General features: G+C 37.5%; 1 protein-coding gene across 2 annotated transcripts in view; it reads left to right on the forward strand.

Annotated features, from left to right (window-relative positions):
• Positions 1-1,484: 1,484 nt before the first annotated feature.
• Positions 1,485-22,412, forward strand: part of LOC135233105 (PH and SEC7 domain-containing protein 4-like) — a 42,824-nt gene continuing 21,896 nt past the window's right edge. The window contains exons 1-8 of one of the 2 annotated variants that reach the window (XM_064296300.1): positions 1,485-1,586; positions 2,362-3,063; positions 10,328-10,406; positions 10,598-11,153; positions 14,436-15,830; positions 16,295-16,375; positions 16,639-16,751; positions 21,071-21,129. In XM_064296300.1, coding sequence (XP_064152370.1) covers positions 2,575-3,063; positions 10,328-10,406; positions 10,598-11,153; positions 14,436-15,830; positions 16,295-16,375; positions 16,639-16,751; positions 21,071-21,129 — 2,772 coding nt within the window. In that variant the 5' untranslated portion in view covers positions 1,485-1,586; positions 2,362-2,574. The remainder of the gene's footprint in view (positions 1,587-2,361; positions 3,064-10,327; positions 10,407-10,597; positions 11,154-14,435; positions 15,831-16,294; positions 16,376-16,638; positions 16,752-21,070; positions 21,130-22,412) is intronic. The other variant, XM_064296301.1, reaches the window with a different exon arrangement.

Below are 22,412 nucleotides of genomic sequence, written 5' to 3' on the forward strand. Positions count from 1 at the left end.
TATGATTGTAGAGCACCTGACTTTTTATAGTGTCTGACATTCTCTGTGTCTGTTGGAATTAAAGTGAGAAGAGGACTAAGTATGGCAACAACTGTTTTTTTTTTTCATTCTCTATAATGAAGAGAGTATTGCTAATAGGATATCACTCTCATTAGATTGAATTTGTGGCTAACCTGTTTTACTTACTGTGGGCGGGGATGACAATGATACAGGAAACAGCAGCAAAAGCACAAAATGACAGGCAGATCTGGGTCAAATACATATTTGGTTTGGATTGAAATACTTTTCTACGCTTTACTGATCTTATCTGGTGTATTAGAACCAAATTAAATACTCTCAAAAAGTGCAAACCCCACCTTCTGGTCATATTGGCAGGCTCAATTATACCAGGCAAGATCAATAGAGCACAGAAAAGTATTTGAATCCAAAAATAGATTAAAGGTCTTAGAAGATCTTTTGCAAGATTTTGTAGGTGACACAAATCCAAGTTGATTGATTATTATACAGATGAATAAAATATTTTCATGAATTAGTGGCTCCAAACTTATTTACTGGAGAGACATTTTTGCATGTACATTTTTGTTGTATAATTTTCCCTGGTGTAAAAATAACACTGGTGTAAAATATGTGAGTATAGTGTACATGCACAACATTCAACTGTATCATTTTATCATAAAAATCGGTTTGGCTAATTTATAAATTAAGGACAGAAGTAGGAGGAATAGACAACCATAATGGATAGCTTTTTATGATTGGAATTTGACAACCCTGTTCTAATGGACTAATTATAGTGGTGATGAAGGCTGGCCTGTAACCACCTCTGAAAAGGTTCTGGTCAGCACTTCTTAATGCCCTGCCTGTCACCTGTAGAAGAGGATAGAACTCCACTGAAGAGAAATAAGTTGATTCCAATGACAAAAGCCCTTTGCAGGAGTGAACTTGATTCAGATAGGGTTGTGTGATTAATGCAGTTTTAGTTTCGTGATTGCATAAAGTTGCTCAAAATATTAATTAATAATATTAATGATCAGTTGATTCCAATGACAAAAGCCCTTTGCAGGAGTGAACTCAATTCAGATAGGGTTGTGTGATTAATGCAGTTTTAGTTTCGTGATTGCATAAAGTTGCTCAAAATATTAATTAATAATATCAATGATCAGTTTCTTTTTCAAATAGCAACAGTGGTAATTGACCAGAGCTGGAAAGATCAGATGTATAAATCATTTCATTGTACACTGATGCAAGAAGAATTTAAATGTCAGAGGTTTGTAATATTCCAGTGCATTTTAGTAAATTTGGCCAAGTAAATTTCACTGATGTCTCTATAGTGTAGAATGGACAACTGTCAACCCCCCTCATTTTTCTTTAAAAAAGGTTTTTCACATCTTTCTTCTCCACCTCATTTTGCGGTCTTCCTGTGCATGTTGCTTGCTTGCTGTTTGAAGGAAGTGTACGCCTCCTGTTATGTTTGAACAAAATTTATAGCAATTCACATCCGCTCAGTGGGTCTGGGGGGTGGGGTGTTGTAAGAGGAAGAGCATTTTCGTGCATTTAAACTGGGTAACACAGGTAGAAAGGAGGCCACGGTGAGTGTTTCTTTTAATCAGGAATTAAGTATATTTGAAGGATATGTGTTGACATCTTAGAAGTATCTTGTGTGCTTTTGGGGTGTGTGATGTTTGGGGGTTGTTTGGCAATGTCAGTTGATATGGTAATTGATATTTTCAAACTTATTCAAGGTAGTTAAAGATAGCTGAGGCCACTCGGTTCAAAAATTGATAAGCATAAAATGAGATATGCTCAAATTTATGTAAACCTTATCAAACAGACCTTTCCGCTCATTATTCAGGACATGACAGTTGCTCATGTCATGAGGGATAAAAAAGTGGTAACTGTGGGATCGCCATTTTGAAAGATTTGGTGTCATACAAAAAGATATTTGAATGCAATGAAAAAAGATTATGTAAATACTTAGATATAGTTCACTTGAAATACAGGACCCCTGTTATACACTGTGATGCTGCAGTTTTTACTTGTCAATTGAACAAGTGTTTCTAGCGTTCTTTTTTTTTTGTTGTTGTTGTTTTATTTTGTTTCACTCACCTTCATTTGAAATAATTTACCACTCACAATTTTCAATTTGAAGGAAAATTTTTTGAAGACACCCACTGTTGTATTTCAGTAGAAATGTACAACCCAAGCAAACTCTTTGTCCTGATGTATGATAATAAATAATCAATCAATCAAATAATAAATCTTATATTACTTAAGGCCCATTAAATAGGTCTGTGCCCAATCAAAATGCAATTGATGGTATTTTACAATGCACTGGTGCTCACACTGTGTCCTCCTCTGTCCCAGACCCCATGTACTCACAGAACCATAAGAAGAAGACACAAGAACAGAATACAACGTGTTTATTGCTCTTTGCTGGAATACCTTATGTGATCATCCTGACATTTTGATGGCACCAGTATGGAGACCTTTCTGATCGCAAATGAAGAAGTTTAAAATCAACCTCTAAGACCTGCTTCCTTCTCAGCTGCATTTTGTTGATTGATTGGGTTTGATGTGATGGAGGAGGATCAAGGCTGTGTCTCAGATCTAGTTCAGCAGGAGTCTAATTCCCAGGGATTACAGGACCCGCGGGCCCCCCTGAAATGCCAAATGTCAGATAGAAAGCCAGAGAATGGAGGGGAAGAGGATGGAAATGGGCTGTATATACTTAATGAGGCAAGGCAAATAACAGGGAATGGTGCTTCTGTTGACACAGGTCTGCTCACACGACCCTGCATGTCCCTCTCTCCATGTTGCGAGTGTCCTACACTGGCTGTACATTTTGCAGTGTCTGGCAACGTCTCATGTGATGAGCTGGACTCCAGTGAGGGGGCCAGCTTGGATATGTACTGGACTGACCTCTCTTTGCCTCCCTCTCATTTACACCCTCCATATCAGATGAAGGAAGGTGATAAGACAGCCTTGACGGAGAAGAACATTCTTATGGAAAACTATTTTCAAGGCTCTCCCCCTCCCGGCACATACTCTAGTGATGGCCCCGAGCAGGTAAGGCAGTTGCACAGGGTGAGGTTAGGGGGACAGAATTAGGTGCGTAGACCTGTAGGTCTGACTGTGTGTGCCTCTTTTTATTAATAATTTACTGCATGCAGAACTAGAGCTTTGAAAAATATTTTAAATATATATTTTAAATCATACGTACAACTCAAAAATATTATGACCATTTTTATATGTTTAGTGATATATTATCAGTGTCTAATATATCTTTGCATGGTAAACTAAAAACTCACGTCAGCTATTTCATGATTATTCCTCCCTTTGTTAGTGTGGGACATTACAAGCCAGCCAATTTTAACTTGTTCACTGCTTGTGACTTAAACCAGTAGCATTTAGAGTAGATTTTGGTAAAGTGGATCATGTGTAGATGCTGCATGCCCTCAAATTCGATAGACATATACAATTAGCTCCATAATGTTTGGGACAAAGCCATTTTTTTTCTTGTCTGATTCTGTACTCCATAATTTTAGATTTGTAATCAAATAATTCATATGTGGATAAAGTGCAGATTCTCAGCTTTTAGTAAAAGGTATTTTTTAAAATTATTTTTATTATTTATTATTTTTTTAAAATACATTTTTCTTTTACCATATAGAAATAACAGCACTTTTATGCACAGACCCTCCTTATTTCAAGGTGCCATAAGGTTTGGGACAAAAAAGAAAGAGAGCACAGGTGACAGTGCTTTGTGAGTAACTTTGCATTTTTGTACATACATTTTTTTTTTTTGTTGTTGAGATGAATTTGAATTTGAATTTAAAAACAAATACGCTCCTAAAAAGAAAATCTGGTACAAATGTTACTTTGGAATAAAACGGCCAATTATAACATTTTAACATAGGCTATAACACATCCAAAACATATAACCTATAAAACAGCCTATAAAACATTACATACACTCAAAAAAAAAAAAATAATAATAATAATTGTTGGACAGTGGTTGCACGCATATTATTGAGTATATGTGACTTATGTTGCACATACTTAGTAATATTGTTAAACCACTGTCCATAATTTTATTAAGTAAATCCAATCATTTATTTTTATTTTATGAAGGCAACAATTTGTTTTTTGATGACTCAATACTTTCACTTGCAACCACTGTCCAACTATTTTTTATTTTCATTTTTGAGTGTATTTCACAGTGCTACCGTTTTAAAAATTAAATTATATAACCTTATTTTACACAATAAACTTTTCAAATGTTTCAGTTATGTAAATAGCCTTGAGGCTGATTTTTACACACAAGCCTGTATTGGGCATCAACATAATGACAGAGAGACAGGGCATTTGATGATACAATATCTTTAGTTTTGTGGGGGTTTTATGCTGTAAACACCTGTGGACATGCAGTGTGTTACCACACCAGAACAAAATCAGGACAAATTACATACTATTTGGTTAGTTAATGTTAGGCTACATATGTAGCTGTGAATGGTGAATGCATGACTGTTTTTAGGGTAATACTAAAAACTTTTAATTTTATTCTTACTATTAACAAAAAACTATTTTCAAAAATTGACATTTGGGGCACCTCTGCTCATCAGAACCCTCTCATCTAGAACTGTTGAAACTGCCACGCCATGCCTCTGGCCTAACCAAAGGGTTGACAGGTATGACATAGCAGCCAAGTAGCAGATTGCTATAGCATTATTGATGGTAGCAGTCACACAGACACAGCACACTGTAAAAAATAATACAGCAAGAAAAATATCCTTATAGTGGCAATCTTTACTTTTTCATATTAAAAAATGCCATATTTATTACCTTTTCAAGCAGGCATATTTGTAGGTATATCTATTCAATGCATAAGCATTCAGAAATTTTTCTACTACATGCTATTTTCAGCTGGTGGTGTCTGGTGCAACAATCTCATTCAAATATGATGACGCAAGTACAGGAACTTACACGATGAATGCATAAGAGGAAGCCCAAAAATCTAAAGAAGAAGAGGAAGAAGACTGCAGAAGAGTAGAGCTCATCGTACAGTACTTACTGTACACAGTCTAACATCGTTACCAAACGTAACCCCTTTACTTAGTTTTACAGAGCTGAGGATAAAAAATAGCACTGTCGCCTCACAGCAAGAAGGTCGTGGGTTCGAATCTTGGCTTGGGGCCTTTCTGTGTGGAGTTTGCATGTTCTCCCCGTGTCCGCATGGATTTCCTCCGGGTACTCCGGCTTCCTCCCACAGTCCAAAGACATGCAGGTAGGCTAATTGGAGACTCTAAATTGCCCATAGGTATGAGTGTGTGAGTGAATGGTGTGTGTGCCCTGTGATAGATTGGCAGCCTGTCCAGGATGTATTCCTGCCTCTCGCCCAATGCACGCTGGGATAGGCTCCAGCACCCCCTGCAATCCTGCTCAGGATAAGCGAGTAAAGATAATGGATGGATGGATGGGTGAATGGCTAATCATTTCCGTTAGTAATTTACTGCTAACCTTTTTACGAGACCATTACAATACAGCTATATGGTACTGTAGAATTACAGTAATCAACTGTTTCTAAATTAATCACCTCTATTTTCACATATCAACTTTAAAAGTAATGCAACTCACTAGCCAGTAATTCATGGTAAAATTAAAGTTCATTTTATTAAAAACTGTAAATTTGACCATTTAATGTCATTTTACAACATCAAGTAAATTAAAATAAAAACAAATGCAATATCCATTTTACATATTAAGCAGTTTTTATGCTACCAAAATTAATTTGCATAGGCTTACACAATGACAACCGCACAAGAACAGTTTCTTTTATTATATTTTTACTATGCAAAACAATGTCAACATCTGTTTTAGATGTAAATGTAGAAGTGCAATAACACTGAAACCTTCAGCAAAGATCTTAAACCATTTCAAAACAATGGGAAAACAATTTGTATAATTGGGGAAAAAAATTAAAAAACCTCGGATCAATAATTGAATGAAAGAATGAAACATCGCATTTATATAGCACGTTCACAGATGCCCAGTACTATACAGAGAAGGGGAGAACTCACCTCAACCACCACCAATGTGTAGCACCAATCTGGGTAATGCATGGCAGCCATTTTGTGCCAGAATGCTTACCACACTTCAGCGGTGGAAAGGGAGTGAATAAACAACAACAGCTATAAAACCTCCAATGTAACAATGAACAAGAAGCACCTGTACACAAAGAGCCAAGACAAAAGCTTTTCATTTCATAACTAGACATTTGCCATTTTTATCTACGTTACATGCAATAATGTCTCTTTCTTTCTTGCCAGCCAAGCTGGCTCTATACCCACTACAACCTCCACAGACACTCACTGTTCCACATATCCATGTTATGTCATCATAGTTTTTTTCAAAACACAACAACATAGCTCGATAGTCATGACTTGTCAGAAGCATTTCAATTGAAAAATTCTCAATTAAACTGACAAGCTCAGTAATAAGCTCAGTGCTTTAGTGCTACATTAGTGCTTTGATATCAGATATTGGTTGCTAACAAAGCTAACTCATAAGACCCAACTCAATTTGGTTTGGGCCAAGAATTTATGTTAGTTGATTTGGGCCAAGTCAGGTGTAAATAAACGGTTTGACATTGATTAGGTCACAGTTGGCTATCGAATTGATCCCAAAGGTATTGGATGGAGTTGAGGTCAGGGCTCTGTGCAGGCCATTCAAGTACTTCTACACTGTTCTTGACAACAAAAAAAAATCAATTCCATATGGACCTCGCTGTGTTCCCGGGGGCACTGTCATGCTGAAACAGGAAAGGCCTTTCCCCAAATAGTTTGGGGAAGAACAGAATTGTCTAGAATGTGATTGTATGCTGTGGCATTAATATTTGCCTTCACTGGAACAAAGGGGCCTAGCCCAAACCATGAAAAACAGCCCCAGACCAAGTTTCCAGATACGTTTGGTCAAATAGTGTATGTATGTATATATTCCTATATTCTTTTGGTTTCCATGGTCTACTACTGCCATCTACACAGTGATTTTGTACTGCTATCACAAAAAAATGTATATGGTCAGTCTAATAATGCATTTGTTTCACCAGGTTAATCGCAAACTAAACTTGTACAAAGTGCTTAATCAGTTCATGTGGACCTATACATTTGGACAAATTTATGTGTGACTAAACGAAAATGACAAATACATTCACCAAAATTGTCTTTGTTCATAAACCCCAGAATATTGATAATCATAAATGAGAACTGTGTAAAGCATAGCCTACTATTTACAGTTGTGTAGCCTAGTGAGTAGTCTACATCTTTTCATGTGATGAAACAAGCTTCATTTTCCATTCATAAGTTACTTAAAACGAATAAAGGATTCTCGTTTTAACATTTCTTTGTAGCTAGATTTGAGAGTAAATATTTGAAATAAGACTCCAATAGCTTAATAATTAAGGGGATTAGAGTTTAGTAGCCTATTTTTCTCCCAAAAAGGTGATGCATTTCATAATCTTTGAGGACAAGTAGATGAAGTAGAGAAGTACTTATTACATTGCCCAATGGGACCAAAAAATTGATATGAGATTAGATACAATATTATAACATGTTTCTGTCCAAAAAAGTTACATTATGCCATCGATAACTAGCTAACATACAATAAGAGTGAATGCCAGTCCAACATGGTGCAATGTGTAACCAATTCAAGCTAAATATTAAATATTGGCCAAAAGAAACATAGCCGCTTCAGCGTCATTGTGATGCATTAGTTAACACACCTCTTCTGTTTGCTATATAGGAGCTTGCTAGCTAGAGCAGACGTCAATGTAATTGAGTTATGTTCATTACCTTATCAATATCTAGCTACGTATATGAGAGTGAATACATATGCCAAGTTTATGCCCACCCCCACACAAGTGCTGTAGCTACATATGCGCATAGTTGATGCTGTAGGAATAACAGGAACAGGATCTGACTGTCTTGATACTTTCCTGTATTTTCCTGTGTTTGCCTCATAGATTACATAAATGTTAATGGAGTGGACCCCATTTCGATTCACATAAGTCAATGTTTGGGTAGAAGGAGCATGCTACTACGCATATCTGCGCATAGGTATCGATGGCACCTAAAACCCTGGGAAATTCACATTTGCTCAGACATTCTTATTTAGTTCTGAACTCGTGATCGGGTGATGAAGGAAAAACTGTGTACTCACAGGCATGTTAGACTAGACTTGAACAACCTGAATGGAAAGCCAAACTAACAGCGTTCTGGGTCGCGCCAGCCACAAAAACTGATGGTGTGCCAGAAAGAACCCAGTTAGCAAAAAGTTAAGGACTGCTGTTACTTTAAGTGCAAATAGGAGCGTGCAGCAACATGTTGTGTAGCCATCGATGTCAGTTGCAACTGACTGAGTAGTGCCGAAAAAAGCTATCCCATGCAGTGCTACACAACTTATGCGGGATAGTTGCAGCTTTTTTCGGCACTACTCAGTCAGGTCACAGAATGAATGTTAATGCTTAAAAATCCAGGCCTTATATGCACCTGTGTATTTTTTTATGCACCTGCGGCAAGCAATTATGCACTCCATGCATACAAATTGAAATGAAAAATATAGTCATCCAAATAGACATATGACATATCTGATTAGACAACACTCAACTTCACACATGTACAGTAGTTGAGCAGTGATTGGTTATTTTCATCTGAGAGCGATGGAAAATGAATGCCCAGGAAAAATGTATATGCTGGGTAGAATTATATGCTACACCGTGCCCCATAAGTTTTGGGTCAGGATGCAGATCTCTAGTGTATAGCCATTGTAAATTCTTTCTGTAGTCAGTTAATCTTTTTTCACTTTGAAGGAATTTTTTGTGTCATTGTCTTTCACTGGAAGATGAAGTCATGACCCAGTTTTAGCTTCCTGGCAGAGGCAACCAGGCTGTCTTTTTAATGACCACACCTCATTTTTTGCCAAGCCCCCTCTGATGCTGGTAGCCAAAGAGCTCTATTTTTGTTTCATTTCACCATAGAACCCAGTTTAAGAGTTCCAAAGATGTTTAGCAGACTACACGTACTTACATGTGTGGGTAGATGATAGCAGAATCGTTCTTCTGGCAGCCTAACAATTAACAATGGCAATTCCTTTATAAAAATTTACCATGCTTTTCATGGATCTGGCTTCCCTACTCAAATAAAAAGCATTTTAATAACTAACATGAAGTACTAACACTGCAATGATAAATGAATACACTCTTGCAATACTAGCATAACACAACACCAACAATCTTAAATATCCTACTCAACCTGATAACCCACGTCAGGTTGAATTCTCCCCAAGAAGATATTTCTACAACATTCATTTTTCAACTTCAGTGTTGATTTCTCTTATACAATGTGGTGGGTCTTTTTTGTGGAATATTAATTTCTGAGCTTGCAGTGACTCCACAACTTCCTACTCTGAGCCCTAAACAGGCGTCTAACTAATCCCCAGTCCCCAATTATGTAAATATTTTCTTACTACTATTGCATGCATACATTTAACCTTTTTGGTGAAAATGAGGGGGCATTTCCTGAAAAAAATAAAATAAGCTAAAAGCGTCTCTTATGCTATTATTTTTGTATTGTTACTTGCATTTTATTGATTTGGTAATGTTCTGCTGATGTGTGGTCATGACATTAAGCATATTTGAATTTGACTGTAGGTTAAAGAAATCCAGACCCAGGGAAATGCAGTGGCGTAGCTGTACAGAAACAGAGAAGAAGTTGGCAATAGCATTGCCACAGTGATACCTTTCTAATTCACTTCGCAGTGCATTGTAGTTGTGTGCCAGTGAGGCAGTTTACATGCTTGGGCAAAGGTCCTTATTACATGAAAGTCAGTGTTAAGGAGCAGTTTATTTTTGGTGATCTTTTTCTTTCTCTCGAACTGCAGTTGGGACATAAGTCTTAGTCTGTGCCTGTGTGTTTCTGTGTGTGCACTTAATTGTTTTGTCTGTCTGCGGTTTCTAGCAGTTCATTACACTTCCTTTCTGTGCAGTCCCTAACCATTGCAGAGTTTCCACTGCAGGGTGAGCTGGTATTTATTTTCTACCTTGTGAGGCTGATGTCACTCACATTTTATGTTTTATGTGCAAGATGCTCTTGAGGGTAAATTCAAGTTTAACACGTTCTTTAAGGATCCAATAGCAAGGGCCCGACAGGTACAGGAACATCACAGCAATATATTTCATTTCTGCTGTACATCTATTTGCAAAGGTAGAACCTTCCCTCTCCCCTTCTGCTTCCTGTGACCACACTCAGTGGGTGGGGCTGTGTTCTTGCTGTTGCAGGACAGCAGGGAGGAGGAGCCTCTAACAAACTCACAGGAAGAGGACGGTTTAACACGAGGAGAACTGAAGGATGTCAAAGGTACTTACATTACAGAGGGAGAATGATAATTCATATCAGCATGCAGTAAAAAATAACAGCTTGGTGGTCTGTATTGTAGATTGTACAGATAGTAAGGAATATGATGCTTATTCTCAAGCAAACATCTAGTCCCTGGCAACCCAAAGCTTGTGTTTATCATGCAAACTGACTGTGTCATTGTCCTTCAACAGCATTTGATCCTGCAGCACCGTCTAAAGAGCTTCTGACAGGTGAATCACACAAAGCAACAGAGGGCACAAGACAAGAGCCCACCACACATTCTGGGGTAAATGTAATGGCTGCTGAATCCCAAGCTTTGATTGAGTCCATGGAAACTCCATCACCATCTACAGATGGGCAACCAGACCAAGAACATCAGCCTTTAGACTGTCATGCTGAGTGGACAGAGTCTGCAGGAATAACAGAATCATCTGGAGGGTCTACTGCAGAACTCACTCCGGTGTGTTCTGCAGCAACAAACCCAAGAGCTGGGAGTGACCTTGTCCAACTCAACTGTATGCACTTCAGTGATGAGTACTCCATTCCCATCACAAGTGTAGTAGCACTGAAACAAGACACAGTCAGCTCTGAAATGGATGGGATACAGGGTAAAGAAGTAACCTGCTGTCTTAATGGTTATGAGGAGGGAATGAAGGAAGAAGAAGAAGAAGAGGAGAAGAAGGAGGAAGACAGGAAGGATCACAATAATTTACTTCATAAAGTAAATTTCCACAGTCAGTGTACCAGGTGAGACTTTGGTGAGTTTAGCAGGTCTTAACACAAAGTCCATGCAAAAGCAAGTATGAAATTACTACTCAGTGATTTTCACATCCACTGCAGAAACAGTGATTCAGAGCTGTTTACATGTGACACCTTCATAAAGTGTTATCTCTGCCCAGTACAGAGAATGTGTTAAAGCTTAAACACAAAAAATAAGTATTTCTTTGATCAACATGTGGTTGCATTTTGTCTTTTTGCATTTGCCACTATTCTGCATCTTTCAGAAAGCTGGCATAAGACAAAAGAATGTTCTAATGAAACCATGCGTACATTCAATATAATATTTCATCTTAGTTTGCCATGTTCTCATTTTTGACTAAATAAGTCCAGTAGAACTTTTATTCAAAATTTTTTTTTATTTAAAAAAGTTTCCAGCTATAGACCGGTTATTTTAATCATTATTTTACTATGCATTTTCTTATGCTGGCTCTTTGGATATCCAGGACAGAAAAAGGGTTTTAATGAGATACTGCTTGTGGCTTGTTTGAGTCTTGTTATTTAATGTATTTAAAAAAAATAGTTACATAATAAGAACCTGTTAAATAAGGCTAGAGTAGTTCAAGTAATAATTCCATTAAATAATTCAAAATAATTCTCAACCATTCAAATTAGCTTCACTTTCAAAGTTCTGAACCATCCCCACCCCCAAAAGGCTTGTAAATCCTACCTTTTTATTATACAGTGCCCTCAATAATGTTTGGGACATATTTTTTCTTGATTCAGCTCCACAGTTTTAGATTTCCGGACACCATTGTGTTTGAGATGAATGGTTTCTCAAGCGTTTCTGCTCAAGTTCAAGCATATACTTCCACATTCATTGAATGGTACTTCATCCTACAGCAAGACAATGATCACAAGCATACTGCTAAAACAACAAAGGAAGCCAAAGACTTCTTTACTAGTCAAGTCAGTCACCTGATCTAAATCAATTGATTTCATATGCTTAAGGGAAAACTTAAGACAACCAGCCTCCGAAACAAGCAGGAGCTTTAGACGACTGCAGTACTGGCCTGGCAAAAGCATCACCACAGAACATACTCAGCACCTGCAAAATGTCTATGGGTCACAGACTTCAAGCAGTCATTGCATGCAACAAAGTACTATGCATGACTTATTTATATAACATGAATATTTCCTAAACATTATGGTGCCCTGAAATGGGGGGCTATAAAAATGCCCTAATTTCAACATGGTCAAACCAAAATGAGTAAGAATAAGATTTAATAAAAGAAGAGAATCTGCACTTTAACCACACGTGAGTCCTTTGTTTACAAATCTAAAATTGTAGAGAACAGAGCCAAATGAAAAATATGTATTTGTCCCAAACATTATAGAGGACACAGTATATAAAACCTGGTATTCTCCACCAGGGAGCTTAATCATAGCCACAAATGGATCTTTCAGTAAGACAATGATGAACAAAAAAATGGTTAATTGATCACAAGTTGCTGTTTTGCAATGATCATCTCAGTATCCAAACATGAATCAAAAATAACATTTGTGGTGTGAACTAAACAGATTTGAAGAATCTTGAAAGATTCTGGATTATGACTGTCTGATGACTTCACAAATGATACCAAATGATAAATCTTTGTTTTGAAAAAATTAACCCCTTTGTGCAGATGCCAAATCTGGGCAATCCTTGCCCATTTAGGCAGAGTTCTATTTAAGGCTTTATAACTCTAGATGTAAGCATCAAAGAGCCATGGAAAAGTTGACACTTGTACCATTAGAATAATTTATATTCATAATTTAGTTAAAAATCAATTGAAGCAAATATCTATGAAGCAATAAGTAAGTAGTGTAACCTGATATCAGTTCAAATACATCCAAAATGTTTAAATAGTGCATTGCTAGAAATCATAACATAATCATATATTTCAATACAAATCAACTGTTTTGAATCATTAAACACACATTTGCATCACTTTTACAAGGAGAAATTTGTATCTTTTCATCATTATAGGGATATAAGATATCAAGGGGTCCAAAAACCTATTGAAAACCTCTCCAAAATCTAAAATGCTGTTTGTCCATTATATATCACATACATTTGATGGTTTAAGATGAAACATTGATATCATGTTCAAAAATAATGCTGACATTGTGACACACTATGGAACACAAACCTAAATATGTAAATCATTCACTCTCGTATGTTTTTCTGTACTCGACAGTATGTAATATTTCCCATGTTCTAAGTAACACAAGTATAGCCCATGGAGATCCTAATGCCCCACATTATGTAAAATAAGATTACAATAAAATATTCCACCATCAGAAAAATGTTGGCAGTGTTTTAGCATCATGGTAAACTATTGCATCAAACATAACACATGAATGAGCTGCCTATGAACGCTTACGCTACAGTACAGTATATGAAATGCCTGCATTAGAGAATACTGCAAACCTCTTGAAAGACACTCAATTTCAATGTGACTGGTATGAATTCAAACAAAGCAAGCCACTAACAATGCCATATTACTAACACCTATTAGTTAGCCCCCCAATACAAAATACAATACGAGTATTATTTAAAAAGGCTAACAGTTGTCAATTACAACCAATGAGAATATAACAAATATCAAAAATGACACATTGTAAATAATTGAAATCTTACAGTACAAGCCCGTAATATGTACACATTTGCAATATTCATCTGGATCCTCACTATACTTCATGCTTCCTCCTCCTCTTCTGACCCATTCCCCAAATCCATGTTACCATGGCAAAATTAGTAAAATCTTCCAAAAACCAAAGCAAAAAACAATTACGCCTCAAGGAGTGCTTGTACACTACAGTAACATTAAGGTTGACTGCACAACATTGTTTTGAACCAACAATGCATGCTGTTGTGGGACTCTTAATTGTTATTATAAATTTCTAATGAGACATGCCATACACCATTGTGCTTACACTGTCCTCTACTGGATAAAAGAGTTATCAAACTGGAACGAACTGAAAAGTAATACAACAGAATAAAAAGCAAGTGGGGTTTTTGCATGTGGCCGAAATAAATACCTACCCCTGGTTTCTATTTGCATGCTTATTTCACAATCGGATTGTTCAAGACACTAAATGACCACTGAATCTTGAAAGGGACATCTTTTTTTGTAAAACCAATTGTAAGATTGTATATTTATTCCATATTTAGTGGAAAGTCTGAATATCTGAATTGAGCAATATCAACCAAACATATTGTTTGCAAAAACAAGGGTCAATGTGTTCTTTGAATTGTTGCTTTTTTAGGGAGAAGGCACTGCCAGTACAAACAGAAGAAGCTGAATCAAATCACAGAGAGTTACATGAACACACTGACCAGACAGTGCTTCTGAATTGGACAGAACACCCAGAACAAAGTGAAGAGTCAGGGCAGCAGCAACAATTAGAGCAAATACAGAAATCAGAGGAGGGAGAACAGGCACAGCATACAGAACAGTCAGAACAGTTAGACCAGACAGAAGAGACGGAACAGCCTGAGCAGACAGAACAGTCTGAGAAGAAACAGCCAGTTCAGACTGAACAGACAGAGCATCCAGAGCAGATGGAACAGCCAGAGCAGATGGAAAACCCAGAACAAATAGAACAGCCAGGGCAGGTAGAACAACCAGAGCAGTTGGAACAGACAGAGCAGATGGAACAACCAGTGCAGATGGAACAACTAGATCAGTTGGAACAGACAGAGCAGATGGAACACCCAGAAAAGATGGAAAACCCAGAACAAATAGAACAGTCAGGGCAGGTAGAACAACCAGAGCAGTTGGAACAGCCAGAACAGATGGAACAACCAGTTCAGATGGAACAACTAGATCAGTTGGAACAGACAGAGCAGATGGAACACCCAGAACAAATAGAACAGTCAGGGCAGGTAGAACAACCAGAGCAGTTGGAACAGCCAGAACAGATGGAACAACCAGTGCAGATGGAACAACTAGATCAGTTGGAACAGACAGAGCAGATGGAACACCCAGAACAAATAGAACAGTCAGGGCAGGTAGAACAACCAGAGCAGCTAGAACAGCTAGAACAGCCAGAACAGATGGAACAACCAGTGCAGATGGAACAAACAGATCAGTTGGAACAGACAGAGCAGATGGAACACCCAGAAAAGATGGAACAGCTGGTGCAGATGGATCAGCCAGAACAGATGGAACCTTCAGGGCAGATGGAACAACCACAACAGTTGGAATGGCCAGAACAGACAGAACAGGCAGTGCAGATGGAACAATCAGATCAATCGGAACGGCCAGTGCAGATGGAACGCCCAGAAAAGATGGAACAGCTGGTGCAGATCGAAAATCCAAAACAGCTGGAACAGTCAGGGCAGATAGAACAACTAGATCATTTAGAATTGCCAGAACACGTAGAAAAGCCAGTGCAGATGAAATGGCCAGAACAGTCAGGGCAATTTGAACTGGCAGACCAATCAATAGCACAGCACAAGTTAGGGCTAGACAATACAGAGCATGCAAAAAAGATCTTGAAACCTCTGCCAACGCAACAGACAGAGGAGCAAAAATGGAGACCCATCCACCACAACAACAAAGGGAGTATGGACAGGGAGGAGGCACACAGACTTGCTGAGAAGCTCTACAAGCTGCAGGATGTGCGACGCACTGATGTCGTCAAATACCTCAATAAAGAGTATGTCATTCACTTCCATTGCCTGGAAAATTAGGAAACACATGATTTGACATCTTGTCAAAGGATGATGGGTATAAGCACTCCAGGTGTGACTAGCAGACTAATGACCAGATAGAAATATGTGTTGTTAATGATATTTCAGTTTTCATATTGAAATATTTCAATTTTATAGAGAATGTAAATGATATCTCTTGCACTGGACAATTTTTTTTTTTTTTTTTGCAAAATGTGATCACTGCCAGATGTAGGGTTAAATTGGTTCAGTCTAGGTCAGGGCTCAGGGGAACAGTCTACTCTGAGCTGAAATGGAAGTGCAATCAGTGCATGCTCCAACTAAACATTCAACTTCAGATAAGCACACTGTTTCTCAGGACTTGCTGTGAATAACAAATTAAACTGTCTAATTTACTTTCTCAATTAATATCCTCATCCTCACTTCTGTCTCTTTCTTCCTTCCATCTCAGCAATGAGTTCAGTCATACAGTTGGAGAGGAATACTTAAAGTTCTTTGAATTCACTGGTCAGAGCTTGAACCAAGGCTTGAGGTAAGCATTTGTAGGGCAGACTGAAAAATCATTATGGATACATCACCAATCTATCAATCAATCAATCAATCAATCAGTAAACCATGAATGAATCAATGGATCAGTCAGAATATTGTTGCTGAATGCTTTGTATGTCACAACTGAATATTGAATAGAATTTTTTTTAATCAACGTGTTCTTAATGTTAAGAAGTACATAAACTAGTCAAAATCAAATTTTGGTGAAAGCAGCCATTTTCATGTTTGTCACCTCCTTTTTCTAAGGTCATTCCTCAAGGTGGTGGTTCTGATTGGAGAAACACAGGAGAGAGAGCGAGTTTTGGAGCATTTTTCTCATCGTTTCCATCAGTGCAACCCTGACAGTTTCTCCTCCCCAAGTAATCCCTCTGATTTTCTCTCTGTGGGCCACATTTACTAAACTTCACTTAAATTGTTCTTACTTTTGTTCTTAGTAAGGGTTCCTACGAAAAACCAACATGGAATTCATGAAACACGCGCAGACCTTTGATTTTGTACATATCCTAGGTGTATCAGAGGATGAATGTCAATCTTTCGTAAATTGAATAGGCGTGCCTGTTCATGTTGATTTGCATTAGGGAACACCCTAGCAATCCCATAAAAGGAATCCCACCTGCAGGATTGTGTGCAAACACCAGCCATTCATCAGTCTCCACAAAACATACCTGCGTGGTCCCTAAAAACGCACTCTCTCCCCAGTGCAGGATTAAAGTAAATCCAAAAGCAAAAAAATATGTAATTGGCAAGTGCTGAGTATACTTGTGTGCTTTTCGGTGTTTGTACATCATTATCAGTCATCATCAGGGCTTGACATTAACACTTGCCGCCCACCAAATGCGGCTAGAATTTGGAAGTGGCATGTACAGTAACTCCTGTCACTCTTACCAGTGGGTGAACTTTTTGTAGCACTTCTAAGGAAAAAAAAGTCATTGTAGTTTACAAAAGGCATATGCAATAATTAAGTCAATTTCCAGTGATAATGCATGATACTACAACTCCCGAGCAGTGGGTGTACACTGTGTGCTCATCCCATTGGCTCATCCGGTTTGCTCTCTCATGTCTTGCCTCCACCGTTGAGCTGGGAGTATAATTGATAAGAAGAACTTGGCTGAAATCAAACCACTGCCAAACATAGCAACGCATACAAACTATATACTCATTGCGGCTTTAAACTTTTAGTTTAGTGGCACTCCACATGCTAGTGGAGTGTGCATATTCATATTCTGCAGTTAAAACTGATTTATCTACTCTCTCGCTCTCTCTCTCTCACACACACAGCATTTACTCAGTTTGGATAGCTATAATAGTTTCAAATAAAAAGTTTTGTCCAAATAAGTCTAGGCAGCTACATTCTCCAATATATCTTTTTTTTTTTTGGGGGGGGGTGGGTGGGGCAGTCAGTCATAGTGTCTGGTGAGCCAAAAAGTTCATGTGGAGCCCTGATCGTCACCAATAATCACGTTTATCAATAAACTAAAAGAATTTCATGCATGAGAAATAATGAAATCAAACATTTTACAAAAATTAAAACTAAACTGAAACTAGCAAACATGCTTTTAAAACTAAGATAGGTTTTTAAAAACGAATTATTCAGATAGGTTTGTCAATGTAGTTAAATTCAATAGCCTATTTAATATCAATATATTATAATATTTATACAATAATTGTATTCCTAAACATTTTGTTGGTAATATGAGGTCTACTATGAGGTCTATGAGGTCTAGTTTGGGGGCATGTTCCCCCATGTGAGATGTTTTTCAAAAATCACTCTGGAATGTTTCATTCTAATTACTTCTACAGAAAGTAATGAATAGAAATAAATAAAAATAAAGGTTATATAAAAAAACAGATAACTACTGCTGTGTCCATAAAGATGTCCAAGGTTTGTCTTAATCATGTTGGAGTCAGAGCATTCGTCCCAAGTGGCAATAACCCGCTAAGCTTTTTGAAGCTTTTTCCCCCAGTGGCAAAAGAGTGAACTGCAACAACTACTTGCTGAAAGAAAACCCTGCCCATGCCAAGTCAATGTAAAACCCAAAAAGAGGCCAATTTTCTCTGTGACAATATAAAGTCAATACATTTTCAATACAAAAAAATAATGGTTTAACTAGTTCATCCTGGTTAGACAAAGCGGTTAGAGAATGGATGAATGGATGGATATATAAGGAAATTTCCTGGCTGCCTGGCGCATAAAGCAGAGTGCTTCAGTGGTAGGTGTAATGGTGTGTTGTTTGATTCGATCTCACCATTTTGTAAAGTCCAAACATGTCTTCTGCTGCATTCAGCTGTACTAACCACTATAGGATTCTTCTTTCTAATCACTCTCACCTCTTGCTAGTGATCTATGTCTATCCATCTCGTTAGCTAGCCAGCAATTTTTCTTTCTCGGTTGCTAGCTAGCCAGTGATTTATCTCCCTCTCACTAGTCAGCTAGAAATTATATCCATCTACCTATCTCTCTCACTTGCTAGTGATCACTCTCTGTAGGTAACTATACTGCACTTCTAGCAAACTTCACAAGCTACCATGAATTAATGTTAACTATACATCATTTGACTAATAGTAACTTTATGTTCATTTAAATAAATTTGAGATTATAATCCAATATTCATTAGATAACAAATAAACTACCTAATGCACATTGGATCATAATCTAAAATTTAATGCACTTTGGATTATAATCTCAAATTTATGTAAGCGAACTGGCACCTTGTCATTTTTTAATGCCGAGTGAGGGTTATGTTTTATGTCATGATTTGTTAGCAATGAATGTTTGAATCAGAGTTTGTTGAATAATGTGAATGGAGAAATCAGTAGATAAGCATTTATTTATAGTTGAAACCTAGCCAAACTGTAACAGCACTTCACACTATTCTTTGCAAACAATTGTTTTTTGAAGACAATAAGCCATACAAACTAAATGGCAAAATGTATTACTTTGTGGTAGTGTTGACAACATGTTCTTGCCAGAACCATAGCTTCATTTACTGGATTACTATCATTTTTTTCAAGTTCTTGTGACAGATAAATTAAACTAACCTAGTCAGTATTCCACATGGTTTTCATTCAGTATCAGGTTCGCTTGATGATGTGAATGAATAAATTGGTCCATCTTGTTAACTTGCTAAATCAGCTACCCGCGCTGCACAGGACAGTTTGTGTCAACTATAGACTTTATAAAAATAGGTTGGACAAGTTGTGGGGAAAAATCCGGTTTCTACCGTTGTTTATTGGCTAGTCAGTGAGAGACTTCACAAACTAAAATAAATGAACTAACAAAACAGCCTTCGTCCTTCACCTTCATGGGATCGACGAAAAATAACGAACTAAAAATATTGCTGCAAGCAGTGGTACACGGGGTCTGAGCACACCCAGCCAATATTATGCCACAAACAAGTGACCCATCAGTGCCAAAATCACACAGTGACAAAAGGGGTGTATGCTGTACCATTGTTCGATAGGTCTCATGTGATTAGGCCAAAACTTGGGACAAAGGAATCTGTCTAATAGCATTTTCAAAATGGGTGCAATCCAAGGTGAAAGAGACAAATTAGGTGCAGATATATGTTCAGATGAGGAGCATTAAAACAATGTTGTGCTCTTTAGCACCACCATGTGACTCAATTGTCAGTTTACAATCTTGTAAACGATTTTAATGAAAACTAAGAAATGCTGATTCTGTAGATTCCGTAGCACCTGTAAAAAACTAAAAAATTGTTTTGTAGCCAAATTCTACCATGGAAAAACAGCACTACTTCCCAGCTGAAAAGGAACTGCCACCAAACTGAGCAACTATGGTGCAAAACTAAACTGCAGGTCCACCACCATATTCAAGTGGCGCATTGCTGTTTACAATAAAGCTATGCAGACAGAGAGACTTCTCTAAAATAATCTCTAACAATGCAAGCAACCCTAGAGTACTTTTTTGCTACTATCGATATGCTATTGAATCCGCAATCCTTTGTCTTTCTTAACAGTCAAACTGTTATTTCTGTAATTTCTCTGGAAATTGCGAAGAATTTGCATCATTTTTAAAGAAAAGATTACAAAAATCCGTGCTGGTATAGTGAGTCCCACTCTGGACCTCCTAAATGATCCACCCCCAGCACGTTTAACTACCTTCAATGAGATAAATGGGATGACACTTTGGGATATGGCCTCCAAAATGAATGCACTATAGATGCCATTCCAACCAAATTATTTAAAGAGGCATCTGACTGTCTATCTCGAGACACTCTACAAATTGTTTATTCGTTATTAGTGATGTTTTTTCCCCCAAATGTTTTTAAGACCACTTTGATAAAGCCACAGCTCAAGAAATATTATCTTGAAACCTCTGCTCACGACAATTCTAGACCCATATTCAACCTGCCGTTTTTAAGCAAAATATTAGAAAAAGTGGTCTATAAACAAATCAATTCCAATCTCAGTGAAAACAGTATGCTTGAAAAATGGATTCCGTGCTAATCATAGAAATGAAACAGCTTTAATAAAGGTAGTGAATGATTAAAGTTCAATTGTTGATAGTAACAATATTTCTGTTCTTATCCTGCTTGATTTGAGTGCCACCTTCGTCACTGTCAATCATGACATCCTGATTCTCTGCCTTGAGTAGTGGGTCGGACTCTCTAGTATTGTGCTTAACTGGTTCCACATTCTATTCCCCTGTTGCATTCAGGTGCAGTGCTAACCCTAACCTGCGCTCTAATGTTGCTGAACACAGATCTACATGGGCAGGTAAGTGCACAATGACCCAGCTTTAATGTTGTCTTCTCATACAGGTTGGTCAAGAACTCAAACTAAATGGCTTATGATAAGATGTTACCAAAGCAACATGTACATCCATCAAAAAGTTAATTACTATAATAAATAGTAAAGCCATACACAACTACTATGAAATGTAGGCATAAATAATAATAGCCCAACTAATATGAAATGTAGGCATTTTATTGACTATAAATGTATCATATTTTAAACAACCTCTTGACCAGCCCTGGGGAGGGATTATGGAGCCATGCTTTCTTGTGGAAACAGTTGCAGTCATATTTTTAAATTTTAAATCCTTAAAGCCCAATGGCCATTGAATAAGATGCCAGCCCCCAACAATAACAGTGTCTTAAATTTTATCAATCATTGATTCAAGGTGCAGTGCTATAACCCATATACTGTTGTAAAGATTAGACTCTTCGCACTTTGATACAAAAAAAACCCTGTCTCCATAAGTAAAACCACTAGAGATAAAAAATAAATAATAATGATGTCCCCTTCCCGAAAGGAGGGCTGAAATTTTCACCCCAGGTTGATGATTACGGTATTTTATAATCCAATAACTGTCCACAACAAGTGAAACAACTGCCAATACTACAGTGATGGTATTGACATCACCAAAAACCTCCTCTCAGCCATAAGCAATATATCCACTTCTTGTACATAGGCTTGAAAAAGTCAATGCATTATTTCCATTGAGCTGAAAGCATTTTCAAGAAAACAAGTATTTCTATGTACATACATGTCAAACATGAAAAGTGCTGTTTTTCTAAAACTAAAAAGCATCTTATTACCTTACAAACAGTGAAAAAACGATCTCAATCACACAACCCAGTAAATTACCTAAAAGCATGCTACTGCCTGAAAAAATAAACCCTCTCTATGATCTACCCATCGTGACTTTAGCCGCTGCTTGGAAATGACTATGTTTTTTTTTCTTTCTTCTTCTTCTTTCGGCTGTCCCTGTTTGGAGTCGCCACAGCGGATCATCCTGATCCGCATCTTTGATTTGGCATATGTTTTATGCCGGATGCCCTTCCTGATGCAACCCTCCCATTTATCTGGGCTTGGGACTGGCACTATGGTCCCGACATTTACAGAGCTTTCAAGCATAGTTCATGCCTTCCTTCTAGAAGAAATTGTGGCTTAGCTATAGTGCTGTGTACAAAGTTACTTTCTCTTTCTGTTTATTCATAGTGCACAAGTGAAAGCTTAGTGCACGCTTCATCAATCGTTGCATAAGAGACACTGCA

Source organism: Anguilla rostrata, chromosome 10, assembly GCF_018555375.3.
Source record: "Anguilla rostrata isolate EN2019 chromosome 10, ASM1855537v3, whole genome shotgun sequence".
NCBI classification, from domain to species: Eukaryota; Metazoa; Chordata; class Actinopteri; order Anguilliformes; family Anguillidae; genus Anguilla; species Anguilla rostrata.